General features: G+C 32.7%; 2 protein-coding genes across 2 annotated transcripts; both read right to left on the reverse strand.

Moving 5' to 3' along the window:
- Positions 1–598: 598 nt before the first annotated feature.
- HELRODRAFT_191252 (hypothetical protein) lies at positions 599–5,226 on the reverse strand (the record flags this gene model as incomplete). The annotated part of the gene is made up of 15 exons (XM_009016793.1): positions 5,114–5,226; positions 4,885–4,975; positions 4,694–4,794; positions 4,385–4,617; positions 4,157–4,304; positions 3,881–4,036; positions 3,607–3,721; positions 3,225–3,381; positions 2,968–3,067; positions 2,546–2,668; positions 2,367–2,427; positions 1,655–1,809; positions 1,349–1,491; positions 931–1,022; positions 599–648 (listed from the first exon to the last, which is right to left on the reverse strand). The coding sequence occupies exons 1-15, from the start codon at positions 5,198–5,200 to the stop codon at positions 599–601; spliced, it is 1,812 nt and encodes a 603-aa protein (XP_009015041.1). The 5' UTR covers positions 5,201–5,226.
- A 2,799-nt stretch (positions 5,227–8,025) lies between these two features.
- On the reverse strand, positions 8,026–13,228 carry HELRODRAFT_76849 (hypothetical protein; the record flags this gene model as incomplete). The annotated part of the gene is made up of 8 exons (XM_009016794.1): positions 8,026–8,328; positions 8,661–8,807; positions 10,007–10,094; positions 10,354–10,555; positions 10,823–10,936; positions 11,895–12,012; positions 12,491–12,685; positions 13,079–13,228. The coding sequence occupies 8 exons, from the start codon at positions 13,226–13,228 to the stop codon at positions 8,026–8,028; spliced, it is 1,317 nt and encodes a 438-aa protein (XP_009015042.1).
- Between the last annotated feature and the right edge of the window lie 1,056 nt (positions 13,229–14,284).

Below are 14,284 nucleotides of genomic sequence, written 5' to 3' on the forward strand. Positions count from 1 at the left end.
ATTCTATCATGATTCCTAAACGGCTACGTTAATGTAAAAATGCATACACACACACACGCTGTATTACGTATATTCTACATACACATTTTATGGATAGCCGTAAATAACGCTATTTGTGTACATACGTGAAAATATTTAAAAATACACACACAAATATATGTGTACGTGTGTACACTTATGTGTATGCAGTCATATATATGTGTGTGTAACTAACTGAAATGCGCTTACACACAATTATAAAATAATATAATTAATATTTATAATAACAAATTTGTCATTGTTTTGGCGAAGTAATTATGATTACCAATAAATTCTTGGTTTGTATATTTATCTAATAAATAGTAAATAGACAAAATGTTAATTTTGCTCGGTACAAAAGGTTAAGATTACAATATAAATAATAAAATCAAAAAAATGAACTAATCATAACAACATAAAAAATAATAATATTGTAGTAATAAATAATATTAAGTAGTAAGATATTTTAATCAATTGACACCTAATCAATCATTACAAATCAAAACTATATTGTAAGAACAAAATGATCCAATGTGATTGGTTCATTGTATGTAACCCAATTCAAACAGTCAGCTGATTTTCAATTAACGCCAATCTTTCTCATTTTAGCCAAACCCATTTCACTGGTGTCTGCAAGGGAAAAGAATATAAAAAATATTTACTAAAGAAAAAAGCTATAGTATATTAATTATTTGTAACTAATGTGTGAAATGAGACAAAGGAATAGAAAATATCTAGAAAGAAAAGCTATACACACCTTACTATAGACTAATCCTCAAGCAAGTTTCAAAGCTAGAATGTTAAAAAATGAAAATATTATACATTAAAAATGATTTTTAAAAAAGTATTCAATGAACATATAAAAAAAGACAAAAAAAGACAAATTAAATAATGGAGAAGAGAAGCACATACCTTCAAGAGACTCAACAGCAAAGTATTGTACATCTATGTCAGGATCTGCTTTTAATTTCTGCAAGCATGGTTTCACTTGTTGCTGTAGGAAGCTGTGTACAAAAAAAAAGTAAGTTAGCCAATCAATTAACTGGTTTTGAGCCACGCTATACACACACGCGCGCGCGCACACACACATAGAATATATTTTCATAGACTAAAGTATATATAATATTTACATCACGCTATGCCTCTTAATGAAATAAAGACATTAGACAAGGGGTTAAAATTTAGTAAATAAAAAAAAACATCCAATTCACAGTCAATAATGTGAATAAAAGTAAACACAAAGAAATGAGATAAAATGATTGAAATGAGGAATGCAAGTGAACAAAGAAATGAGATGAAACTAATGAAATATAGGAGGAACAAATTGTACTTTTGATCGAACATGGGCCCAAGCCTCTGAAGTGTCTTTGCAACATTGAAGCGAACATTTGCAACATTGTCTCCAGCCATGGAAAGAACAGTTGGCATCATCAACTTTAGAGACAGTTCAGAGCCACAGACTTCTGCCAAAAGCTGAACAACATGTATACATTTACATACTTATTCTGTGTATTTCATTGTTGAAAAAATAATTTGATACTGGACAATATACCAAGTTTATTTTAACAGAACTCGAACAAATCTTTGCAAAAAATGCTGTATATAGCACAGTACTGGTAGAACAGCAATGACTTACATTAATGCTGAAGAGACAAGTTAGTCGATGTAAATAATTTTGGTCCTTAGACATTTGGATGACCTTTGGGATAGCTGTCCCCTGGGCCCATTCTACTCCAAATTTTTCAACTAACTTCTTCAAGTTCAGAGTGGCTGCCTCACGGATGGCATACACTGGTCATTGGAGAACAAAATTGCAGCAAACAAATGTAACCAAATTTGGAAAAAAAAATTAGAAAAAGTTGAAGAGAGGAATGATGTTTAATAAAAAAATACGAAAAAAAATTAAGAAATTGTATTATAAAAATAGTTATCTTGAAAGCATGACCATCAAGTAAATGATCTACCCACTCTTACTACACATCAACATTCACATAAGGTACTCTTAGAATAATCACCACGTCTCTCAACTCAATACACAATAGATTGAGATAAGTCTACTTTCAACAGCTTATTGCAAGTATAACTAATACTAGTTTATGATATCTTTATCATTTTTATAACTCTCATTGGAGTTATTTTTTTATTAAGACTTTATTATTATTATTACGTTATTATTTTATTATTATTTTGTTATTATTGCTAATTCTACTATTGCAATCTTGGTCCTCAGCTGAGATTATAAGTACATAACTGAATTAATAAATCCTAATAAACTAATAAAACATAATTAGCTGAACTGATTGATTGATTAATTAATTAATTAAAAAAACATTCAACAAGATGCTGACCATGATCAAGAAGCCACGCCATGAACAGTGCATTCAACTTGTCATTGAAAAACTCTACACCCTGATTAATTTTAATTTCATTTCAATGTAAAAAAAATTAATTATTACAATTAATCACCAATAATTATCATATTAATTATCATATTATAATTATCATAAATAATCAACCAATGATTAACCAATTGCCCGGCTAGCAGCGGCATGTACTCAATGATAGCCAGTCTAACTCTCCACTTTGAATCTTCAGCCAACTCTACAATTGCTGGCAGGATGCTCTGTGACAACTGCTTCACACCTATAACCTTCATTTTGGTATAATTAAATTAAATTATGCCTTACTTTACTAGGTTAATTATTCAATAAATAATTCATTTTTTATTTTTAGAGCTAAAATAAAGTAAGGTGTAAGTTATATGTATACAACAAGCTCAGTTGAAAAATATTAAAGCATGAATGAATTAAATGTTTTACTGTCTGCTAATAATAACAAATTAAGCTACAAATTAAACTACAAATAAACGACCAATCTATTAAATAATTTGCCAAACATCAATCCAACCAATCAACCAACCAGTCAATCAGTTAGCTAACAGGCACTAACTTCATTTACTCTTTCCAGATTGGAGATAATGTTCAACCTCACTTCAGGACAATCATCTTTCAGTTGTGTCAGGAACAATGGTAGGAGGTGCTCAACAGTGCTAAATTTGAGATTAATTTCTTTTTTTTTAGAAAATAAAATAAAATGAAAATGCTTCAAACAAGCAAGCCAACATAGACAAACTAATAAACAAGTACAAACAAACAGGCACAAATAACCAAATAATCCAAAAGAAAGAAAACAGCACTTCAACTAACTTTTCTCTGCCAAGAACAGTGGAGAGACCCATGATGACAGATGCCAGGGCAGACTTGACATGTGTGTTGGAATCAGAAACCAGCTCCTTCAGGCAGGGAAGTATGTTGGTCATTATTATTTGCTCCCTGCTGTCCACTGGCAAGTTCTCACAAAAATCTAACAGCATGATCACGTTGGTGTTGGTGAAGAAGAACATTCATTTATATAACTAATTATTAATAATTCCAATACACATCAAAAGAATCTAGATAATCGTAATTACTGCAAATTAAAATACATCCAAATCATCATAATCAATGTCATCATCAGCCATAACAACCAACATCATCATCAACATAATAACTATCATCACCTCTACTATCATTATCATCATTATCTAACCTTTAACCTTCTGTGCTGCAGCAGCCCTTACCTCAGCCTCACAGTCCTTCAGAAGACTTTGAAATGCTGGTACCAGTTCACTCTTTGTAATTTCTGGGCCAACTGCCTTTTGCAACTGTTGAGAAAAACATTAAACATAATACAAACATGGGTGCATAAGAAATTTAATATGTTGCTATCCTGAGCTATTAAAACTCGAACATACTTTTAACATTAAATGGTCATCGGTAGAGTAATGAGGAAATAAGTTAACCAGGAAGAATAAAAACCTGACCTCTGTGAACTTGTCAGCAATCATGTACCTCACCCTCCAGGACTTGTCAACAGCTGCTTCTCTCAATGTCGGCATCACTAAATGTTCAGTGTCCTCTGGAGATAACAGAGATGCTATGCTACCACATGCTTCAATTGCGAGCAATCTCACAGAATCCTAATCAAAAATACTAAGTATTAATGACCATTGAAAAATAAAAAGAAACTATTATAAATGCATATTCAAATGAATAATGTTTTATGATAAAGCTGTTAAAACAAGCATTAGTTTAGTTACCTGTTCATCACTAGCAAGAGCAGTGAACAGTGGTACCAAGTCTGATTTTAGGTAGTCCAATTCAATAACTTTAGCAAATTCACCTAACTTTGAAGCTACGGCACGTCTTACCATTGGGGTATCATCACCACAAAGATTACGAAAATTTCTGAGGTAAATGTTGTATTCAAATTTTGGAATCTTTTATGAATTTTCAAATTTCACCATCTGTTACAAAACAACACTTACTGTCTCAAATCAGCTTTAATTGCTGCCGAAACTCGAGGATAACAAACACTAAAGAGACCACAGACAGACATGCGAGAAGTGAACCAATCCCCCACAGCCAGTCGTTTCACTAATGGTACAAAATGTTTTTCCAGATCATCTTGCGAGTGTTGGGCTGAGATTAAACGGAGTGATTCAACAGCTTTTTCCCTTACTACGGTTTCTTCAACTGTTGCCAAACTTTCTAAAGGAAGCTAAAACAAATATGAAAAATTTAACAATTTTTTCAATAATAATATAAACAGAAAAGCTGATAGGAACAGTACTGACAAGTAAAGTGTGGACATATTCTGGACCACCAACGAGATCAGCAAATTGACCCAACTGCTCTGCCAATGCCAGAAGAACTTCATCCTCGTCATATATAGTATCTATTTTGACATAATTTTCTAAATACTGAAAAAATGCTGATAAAAAAAAAATGAAGCATCCAGGAACAAAAAAACTAAAAAAACAAGAACCTGTTAAAAATGGGATGAGTTCTTTTCTGGTTCTTTCTACGCCCAAAGCTAAAGCAATTGTTGACAGCTTTTTTATACTGTTGAGTCGTAGCTGAAAATGTCAATTAATAATAAAGATTTTTTATTCTTTCATAAATGAAACCATTGGAATTTCACAATTTCACAGTGGGTGTTGAGGAATCGATAAAAAGTTAAAAAGTGGTCAACAAAATGAGAAGCAATTGCAAACCTGAACATCCTCATTTCTTAATTCATCAATTAAAACCGCAATTGGATAAAGAGAATCATCACCGCCAGGAGAATCGTTAGCAGCCATCTTCCTTCTATATTATTAACAACAATGGCGATAGAAAAAGATGGATTGCCAACCAGGCTGTATTTCTATAAGATTGGTTACAAACGCTCAATTTTTGAATAAACCAAACTCAACATCGGTAATGCTTCAATATCCAAAGTTCAAAACTAATTTTTATCAAAGTAAACAGTTCTAACAATTGGAAACCGCTTTCTTTAAAGATATAAGCAACAATAGATTAATTTAATCAGTTATTTTGACAAAAATTTTTACTTTCACAATACTCAAATACTCGTCATTCATTACATTCTAATTAAATACATTTCGCATAGTCAAAATGAATTCAAACGACACAATATAAATGTTTTATTAAGTATTCACAATTCAAATTGGATATTTACTACTTACAAATTAAAATACTGTTATAACAAATGTAAATAAAACAAATTAGACAATATATTTCGCATAAAATAGATTTGATAAAAATAATTGTGTCAATCAAGTATTGTCACTGAGCTAGGTATTACATAGTTCAGTTGGTATTATATTTACAAATTGTCCTAATCCTGTGACATCCAGTTTGATTTGATGATCCTAACTTTGTGGGACTTCCACTTCCTTGGAAAATCCGTATTTTCAACTGTTTGCTTCGACACTTTCACTTTCAACTTTGGACTTGTCTTGTGGATTATCATTTCTTTTTCGGGTTTTAACCTTTTTTTACTGCAATTATATTTATAAAATTTGTCATTTTTACGTAATTGAAACATCATTTCATAATTATTAATCGTTTTAACTCGTTCTTGTGCATTGTGAGTTTGATAAAATCAGACGCAGACCTGCAGAAGTAGATGCAGTTTTCAAGGAACCACTGCTTGTAGCTAAACTTGGCAACTCCTAAAACATTAAAAAACAATAACAACAACAATAACATTAACAAAAATAAATACATTATTAAAAATAACATGCTTACAATAGCTTATTACAAATGGAAAATAAACATAAAACATAAACATAAACATAAAGAAAACATAACAGATACATAATTAATTAAATAGATAAAACAATAAATAAAACAAAACTTCCATAAACATGAAACATAAATGGAAAATAAAGAGATTTATTCATTTAAATTCTTCAAAGTTCAATTAATAAATTTAGTAAAATTTGCTTCAAATAGAAACCTGAAAACACTCCAGGGTTTATAACGTTGATAATAAACCAAATAGCAATGGCTAGTAAGATACTTAACAGAGCAAAAATCCAATCTATGAAGAAAACTGATACAGTGCAAGCTATGGCCTGTATTGGTCAAGAAAAGTAAAAGCTAATCAATCAATCAATCAATCAATCAATCAATCAATCAATCAATCAATCAATCAATCAATCAATCAATCTATCTGATAACAGATGATAGTAGATAACGATTAGTTACTCCAATAAGGGAGATACAAGGACAGGAAAGTTGTGCAAACGTCCAATCGTCGTTACATTGTAATATGAAGGAGAGCCTATAGCGATCTGTTGTGTTATCACCTAATGATGACGACCGCCATGACGATAATGATGATGATAGTTATGGTTAATAATAATGAGAACATTCTTTTATTTTCTTTTTAAAACATACATTGTAATTATAAAGTTAGAGTAATAAAACTTATAATGTTAATTGTATAGATAATCTACAATGCTCGCCATACATTTTAAATGGGCACAAAGAGAAATAGAATCAGCATTAAATTATGTTCAAATCTTGTTCCTATCACAGTAAATTGCGTAAGATGACGACACTACGGAATTAATTAGACTTCTATGAAAAGGGTCAGACCAAATAAAATTAGTTAATGATAGTTTAAAATATTTAAAAAATTTTCTGCTAAGTTGGTAATAAACCATAGAATTGATACAGGAAATTTCAAATGAATTTATTATAATATTTGAGATTTTCAATTCGTCTATCAAATTGTTATTAAAATTTTGAGAGTATTTTGATGTTTTATATTCTTTAGATTTAGAAAAATTAGATTCATGGCAAACTGTTAATTACAGTATTTCGATAGTATATAATAATAATAATAATAATAATAATAATAAACTTTTAGAACCTTCGTCAGGGGAAGATGCTGTGGAAAAACTATCTCGAGAGGCACTTTTTGGAATTTTGAGGTTTATCCTTAGAGATTTCATACTCGCTACATCGTTATCTATATCATTATCATTATTATTATTATCACTATTGTATTTGCCATTAATATTATTGTTATTTATAATTACATCGTCATCATTATTATCATTATAAACATCATCATCTTTGTCTTCATCATCATTGTGTCCGCTTTTATCGTCAAGTTTGAGCTCATTATAGTTCAGTTTATCGATACCCGCATCATCATTATTAATGATGTTATTATTGTTATGTATGTTGTAGTTGTTGTAGCAGTTGTTGTTATTGTTATTCTTGTTGATGACGTCATTCTTTTTTAATGAAGTTGTTGTTGTTGTGAGAGTATTTTTAATAGCGGTACCGAAATCAACGTGTTTGATGACTGCTGGCGATGTTGAAGCAGTTGCCCTTGTTGATGTCACAGATGACGTGGAAGCTTCATACTTTCTGATGTTTTCATTATCTTTGGTGTTCTGCCGCAAAGTTGTCGTCATTGTCGAGGATGACGACGTTGAAGATGGCAATGTTAATTCCAACTCACTTTCACCTTTAAATGTTTTGTATTGTGGTTGAAATTTTAAATGTAAACTTGGCCATTAAACATTTAAAGGTACTCGAATGATGTTTATTAAAGAAAATTTAAGATTTAAAAAAAAAGAATAAAAAATAAAAAAATGCATTACTAAGAACACCACTGACCTTCCATAATCGATGACAATTTTCTTTCATCCATCCTTCTTTTACTCACCACACTGGACCCCTCTGACACGTACTTCCTACCATCAAGAAGCACATCTCTACTCAACAGCTGCTGCCTAATCGACACGGAAAGAAGGAAATAGGCATAATTGACGGTGGCGTACGTTAGCAGGAAGAGGATTGTGGTCACCTGACTAAGGCTGTTCAGCTGACCAATGAGTATGAAGATTAGACTGACCAGAGCTAGGAAGGCTGTGGCTATAACTGGCACTTTGTTTGGACCTTTCTGTGTGTGGTGTGGTAGTGGTGTTGGTGGTAGTAGTGGGGTATATGCTGGTTTTTGGATGAAGAATACGATTCTTGGATAATTAATCATATCACACATATCATATTCAACCAGCTAATCATATTACGTATATCAAATTCAACCAGCCAATCAAATCACGTACATAATTTTTAACGAACCAATAAACATACTTACAAAATAAATAATGAAATAATATAATTAGTAAATGAAAAAATGACGTAAAAAACAAAAGAATGAAAGAATTAAACTTTGCTCGAACGAACGATGGAGAAAATTATTAAATGAGTAAATAAATGAATGAAGCAACTTACCCCGGTAGCAAGGGGTTTTAAAATTTTGAAGACCTGATCAGCTGCGAGGCCTTGGAGGGCTTGAGGACAGCCAGTGAGGTTACCCACTGCCGATGATAGCGACAACTCGTACAGGCCTATCAACCAAAGTATGCCTGTTCCTGAGATCTGATGAACGAGTGAAAGAGTGATTGAATGAATGAATGAGTGAATGAATAAATAAATAGATGGATGAATAGATAAATGAGTAGATGGATGGATGGGTAGATGTAGGGTCGATTCTAATGGGGGCAAAATGGTACACCGCCAACTTTTTTGCTGTCTGGGTATAGTCCGTGCAAGAAATTATTGAATTAAAAATCAAACAAAAATTAATAAATGTGAATGATATAGAAATGAACACAGACTAACAAACGAACAAGTAAATGGGTGATAAACTGTGGGCAGGTTAAAAAAATTATAAACATCATCATCCTCTAGCAGATGACACAATCAAAAATATCCTTCAACATCATCACATCATCATTATCAGTTTTGTTATCATCTGTATCACCGTCTTATGCTTATCATCATCATCACATCACTAGCATCATCATTATCAGTTTTGTTATCATCTCTATCACCGTCTTATGCTTATCATCATCAACACCACTAGCATCATCATTATCAGTTTTGTTATCATCTGTATCACCGTCTTATGCTTATCATCATCAACACCACTAGCATCATCATTATCAGTTTTGTTATCATCTGTATCACCGTCTTATGCTTATCATCATCAACACCACTAGCATCATCATTATCAGTTTTGTTATCATCTGTATCACCGTCTTATGCTTATCATCATCAACACCACTAGCATCATCATTATCAGTTTTGTTATCATCTGTATCACCGTCTTATGCTTATCATCATCAACACCACTAGCATCATCATTATCAGTTTTGTTATCATCTGTATCATTGTCTTATGCTTATTACTTTTATTATCACTACACATTTTCAGGACTCATTTTTACCATCTCCGTAACCGTAATTATAACCATCACATCCTAGTCACAACCATCAACGTCACCAATATTGCGATCGTTATCAGGATCGCCATCATCTTCTTCATCATCATCACAGCACCGTCCTCCTTGTTTATAATCATTGTCCTCATCATGCTTATAGCCAGAGTACTTAGTTGTAGTTCGTCCGTTACATCTGCAACATTACATCGCCATCAGCTGTATAACCAGAACTGTAATAATCACCATAATTCTCATCATTTTTTTAATCATCGTCATTATCACTTTAATCATCGTCATTATCACTTTAATCATCATCACTTTAATCATCATCATCGTCGTCATCATCATCAAGCACCTTCTCAGCGATCATGTAGTCAGAAACAAGGAAGCTTCTTTCGCATGTGGCAGCCAGAATCAGGCCGATTAAAAAGTAAATCCCTGTACTGTGAGTAGTGATGATGACGGTGGAGATGATGATGATGATGATGATGAAGATGATGATGACGACAACGATGATGATGATGATGATGATGGTGATGACGGAGAACACGACGACGACGATAAAAACTAAGATGATGGTCACCTTGATGATGGCCATAAAGATGGTGATAATGCCAATGGTAATGACGATGATAATGACAACGATGACAGTGACGTTGACGATGACGTGATGATGACGAATTTGAAAAATTATTACCAGACCTAATTCCAATGGCTCCCAGGGACCCTTTAGGGATATCCTTTGGTGGGTTGCGTACATCGATACTCATGTTGAACCCGGCAAGTACGCCGCAGGACATGGGGAAGAAAACACCCAAAATGGTGAAAAAATTTTCTCCGCGAACGTACAGCGGTGCGATGTTAGCAATGAGAGTTGATCTGTTGTAACCTACGACTCCAGAAGCTGATGGTGATAATGGCGGTGATGGTGGTGAAGGAAAAAATGATGATATGGTGATGTCAATGATGATAATAATGATGATGAAGATGAACGACGGAACGACGATGATGATAACGATTATGACAATGACGATTCGGATGGACTGAAATGAAGAAAGGAATTAATGGTTGAAATAATGCATTATCACCATCGTCATCAGCGTCATCATCATCAGCGTCATCATCACTACCATCATCGTCGTCATCATCATCACCATCTTCATCATCGTACCAGGATTAGAAACAAAAAAGGACCCAACAATGAAATCAAGTATGGCGATGAAAAGGATGATGATGAGGAGGATTTGTAGGCCAATCATCCAGCTTACACCCAACACTGCAACTCCTAGTAATGATGACGATGATGATTACGATGATGACGATGAAAATGACGATTGTGTTTATGAGGGTGATGATGATGATTATGATGATGGTGGTGGTGATGATGACGACGCTAATGACGATTACTACCATACCATGATGATGATGACGACGACGACGACGATTACTACGATGGTGATGATGATGATGAGGACGATGGCGATAATTAGGATGATGATAATATTTAGGAGAAAAATAATGATGAAGAGATAATCGGTGATGATGTTTGTGATGTTGATGATGAAGAAGATGATGATGAAGAAGAAGAAGATGATGAAGAAGAAGAAGATGATGAAGAAGAAGAAGAAGAAAAAGAAGAAGAAAAAGAAGAAGAATAAAAAGAAGAAGATGATGAAGATGATGATGACGATCGAACATTACAATGATAATGATTATTTTTATTTTCTGATTTTCTGTAATCATTAATGAAAGTTTTTATAGCACGGAATTAATATTATCATAGATAATAACAGTAAGAATAACAATAATAATATTTAGAAAAACAAAAAGTAAACTCAAGTAAGAATATTATGATGATAATAGTCATAATAATAATAATAATATTAATAATGATAATAATAATAATAACAAAAGCACATCTGCCGCCATGCATTACCCCACCATATAATATTTTATTTCATAAGTGAACCAAGTAGGTTTAAATTGATTAATTATCTTTTATTATTATTATTATTATTTATTATTATTATTACTATTATTATTATCATCACTGTTGTTTTTATTGTTGTTATTATTACTATTGCTGTAACGTAGCTAGTATTTTAGTAAGTTCTAGCAGCATATCAACAACAGCTTTTTATTATTATTATCATTGTAGACAATAATAATAATAATAATATTAATATAAAACAATAATAATAATAAATAATAATAATAATAATAAAGTGGACAGCTTAGCCTACCAAGAATGAACAGCAAGGCAGCACAAGCAATCAACTTCTCCATCCATATGTTGTTCCAACCCAGCAAGTTTGTAATGGACTCGCCGAAAGCCAATACGCACAATGAGCAGGCTATTGCCTTTTTCGAAAAATGATGACATATTGTATATAGCATGGTGTTTTTTTTTTAAATTTTTTCATATTACGAATTTATGTTTCTTTCTTGATATATTTTTTCATTTTTTTGTAGTTTATTTGCTCGTTCGTTCATTTGTTCGTTCGTTCATTTGTTCGTTTATTCGTTTGCACATTCATTCATACGTTCATTCATTTTTCCTGTTCGTTCATTTGTTCATCTACTAAACTGTGGTCAACACATAGATAAAACGCCCAAAAACAGGCTACTTATAAAATATTAGCACCTCATTTGGCATTGAAATTATATTAAAATGAAAGACGAATGTAAATAAAAGTCATTTTTAAGAATTAACAAATTAAGAGTTAATGAGTTAAAAGGTAGCTAATAAACGATTAACTAATTGAGAGTTAATTAAAAATTGGCGGCTAATTGAAAATAACTAATTAAGAGTTAATTAATTAAAAGTTGTTTCACAAACCTGGCCGAAGCAGTATAGCAGCGCGATAGGCGTGGCCACCTTACTGCCGAGAACGTGCGAGATGAGCGTGTAGACGCCACCAGTGCAAATTATGCGACTCTTGTGGCTAATCCCGATGGCACTGAGAACTGTTACGATGGAAACGGCCTCTGTGAGGATGATTATAAGGATTGTGTAAGCCATCCCAGCGTTGCCCTGTGTGTTTGTTTTTGTTTGTGTGTGTGTGTGTGTTTGTTTGTGTGTGTGTGTGTTGGTGAGTGACTTTGTGGCTGTGTGTGTTTGTGTGTAACTGTGTGTATGCCAATGCGTTGCTGAGATATCTAAATGAATGTTTTTTTTTATTGAATGGACTTGTTTAATTAACCGAGATACCGACGAGAAAAATTAAACCTCGCTTTAATTAGTGAAAAAATAAAATATTGTTCTAAAGCAAACAATTTATTCGATCTAACAAATTCAACCTAATTTTTAAAAATAACTTTTTCTAAAAGGTCATAACATTTTTTGATGAGATCAACTTTATATAAATCATATTCTTACAATAAAATTCACCAAAAAATAAATAATTTCTCCGAAACTCCCACCCACCACGATCCAACCGGTCCTGAGAAAGATGACAACCCCAAATATGTTGAGCATGCATGAAGTGAACACTCCATCCCATGCCCCAAACAAAATTGGAGGGGAAGATAAGTTGAGGGTAGATCTCCACCAGGGACTGTTCTCACCCTCTTCCATTGGGACTGACTGTGTGTGTGGGTATATGCTTGTGTGTGTGTACTTGTATGTGTGTGTGTGCGTATGTGTGGTGTGTAGATTTGTTAATCTATTGTTTTGTGCTGTTGTTGACAATACTTGACATAAATGAGTCATTTCTTTTTTTGATTTCATTAATTGAAACTTGATTTGATTTCATCTGTATTGATAGACGCGTACGTACATTCAAGCACATTTTAAACGTCTTGACAAACGCTCTAATTTGAACGCAGAACTATAAAAATTCACTCAAAAGTAAAAGTTTACCAAATAGGAGTAGGCTCAGACTGTAGGAACACCATGTTTCGCGTGGATATTATTGTACGCTGCTCTCCGTAAATAACTCAAAAACTAACAAACATCTAGCTCTACTAGGATACGGTGGTTTGCACTCCTACTTCTTATTCACTCACTCACTCCAATCACTCACTTCTTTAAAAAGTTCCATGCATGAATCATCATCTTCATCGTTTTCGTCGTTAGCTGTATGCTTCTCTTCATGTTTTTGGAGGGAATTTGAATGGACTTGGCCAGTTTTGTCACTAGTAAATCCACTTTTTGTAAAATTTTTGTCGTTGTCGTTGTTGTTATTAATGCTGTGAACGTTGTTGTTGTTGGTAGTGGTAATATTACGGAGGCAGTCGTTATCGTTGTTGTTGTTTGGGAGATTGTGCCGTTGTTTCATAGACTTAAGATGGTGATTTCCTGTCGTGTTGTTGTTGTTGTAGTTGGTCATGTTTGTAATGTTGTTGTTGGTGTTGTTGTTGTTGTCGATGTTGTTGTAACTATTAAGAACGCTACCGCTAATCATATTGTTTATAACGATGCTAGGATGGTAAAGTAATTGTTGCTAGTGATTAATGAAGGATGGCTCAACTGAAAAATTTTGTCGGCAGACATGAAAAGTCATCGTTCTTCGTTGGGTTAGTAACGTTGTAAATTTATATTCCTATAACATTATATTATATTATTATTATTATAATTAAATTATAATTAATTTTAAATTATAATTAAATTATAAATTATAATTAAATTATA

The sequence above is a fragment of the Helobdella robusta genome, assembly GCF_000326865.2.
Source record: "Helobdella robusta unplaced genomic scaffold HELROscaffold_19, whole genome shotgun sequence".
Classification (NCBI taxonomy): domain Eukaryota; kingdom Metazoa; phylum Annelida; class Clitellata; order Rhynchobdellida; family Glossiphoniidae; genus Helobdella; species Helobdella robusta.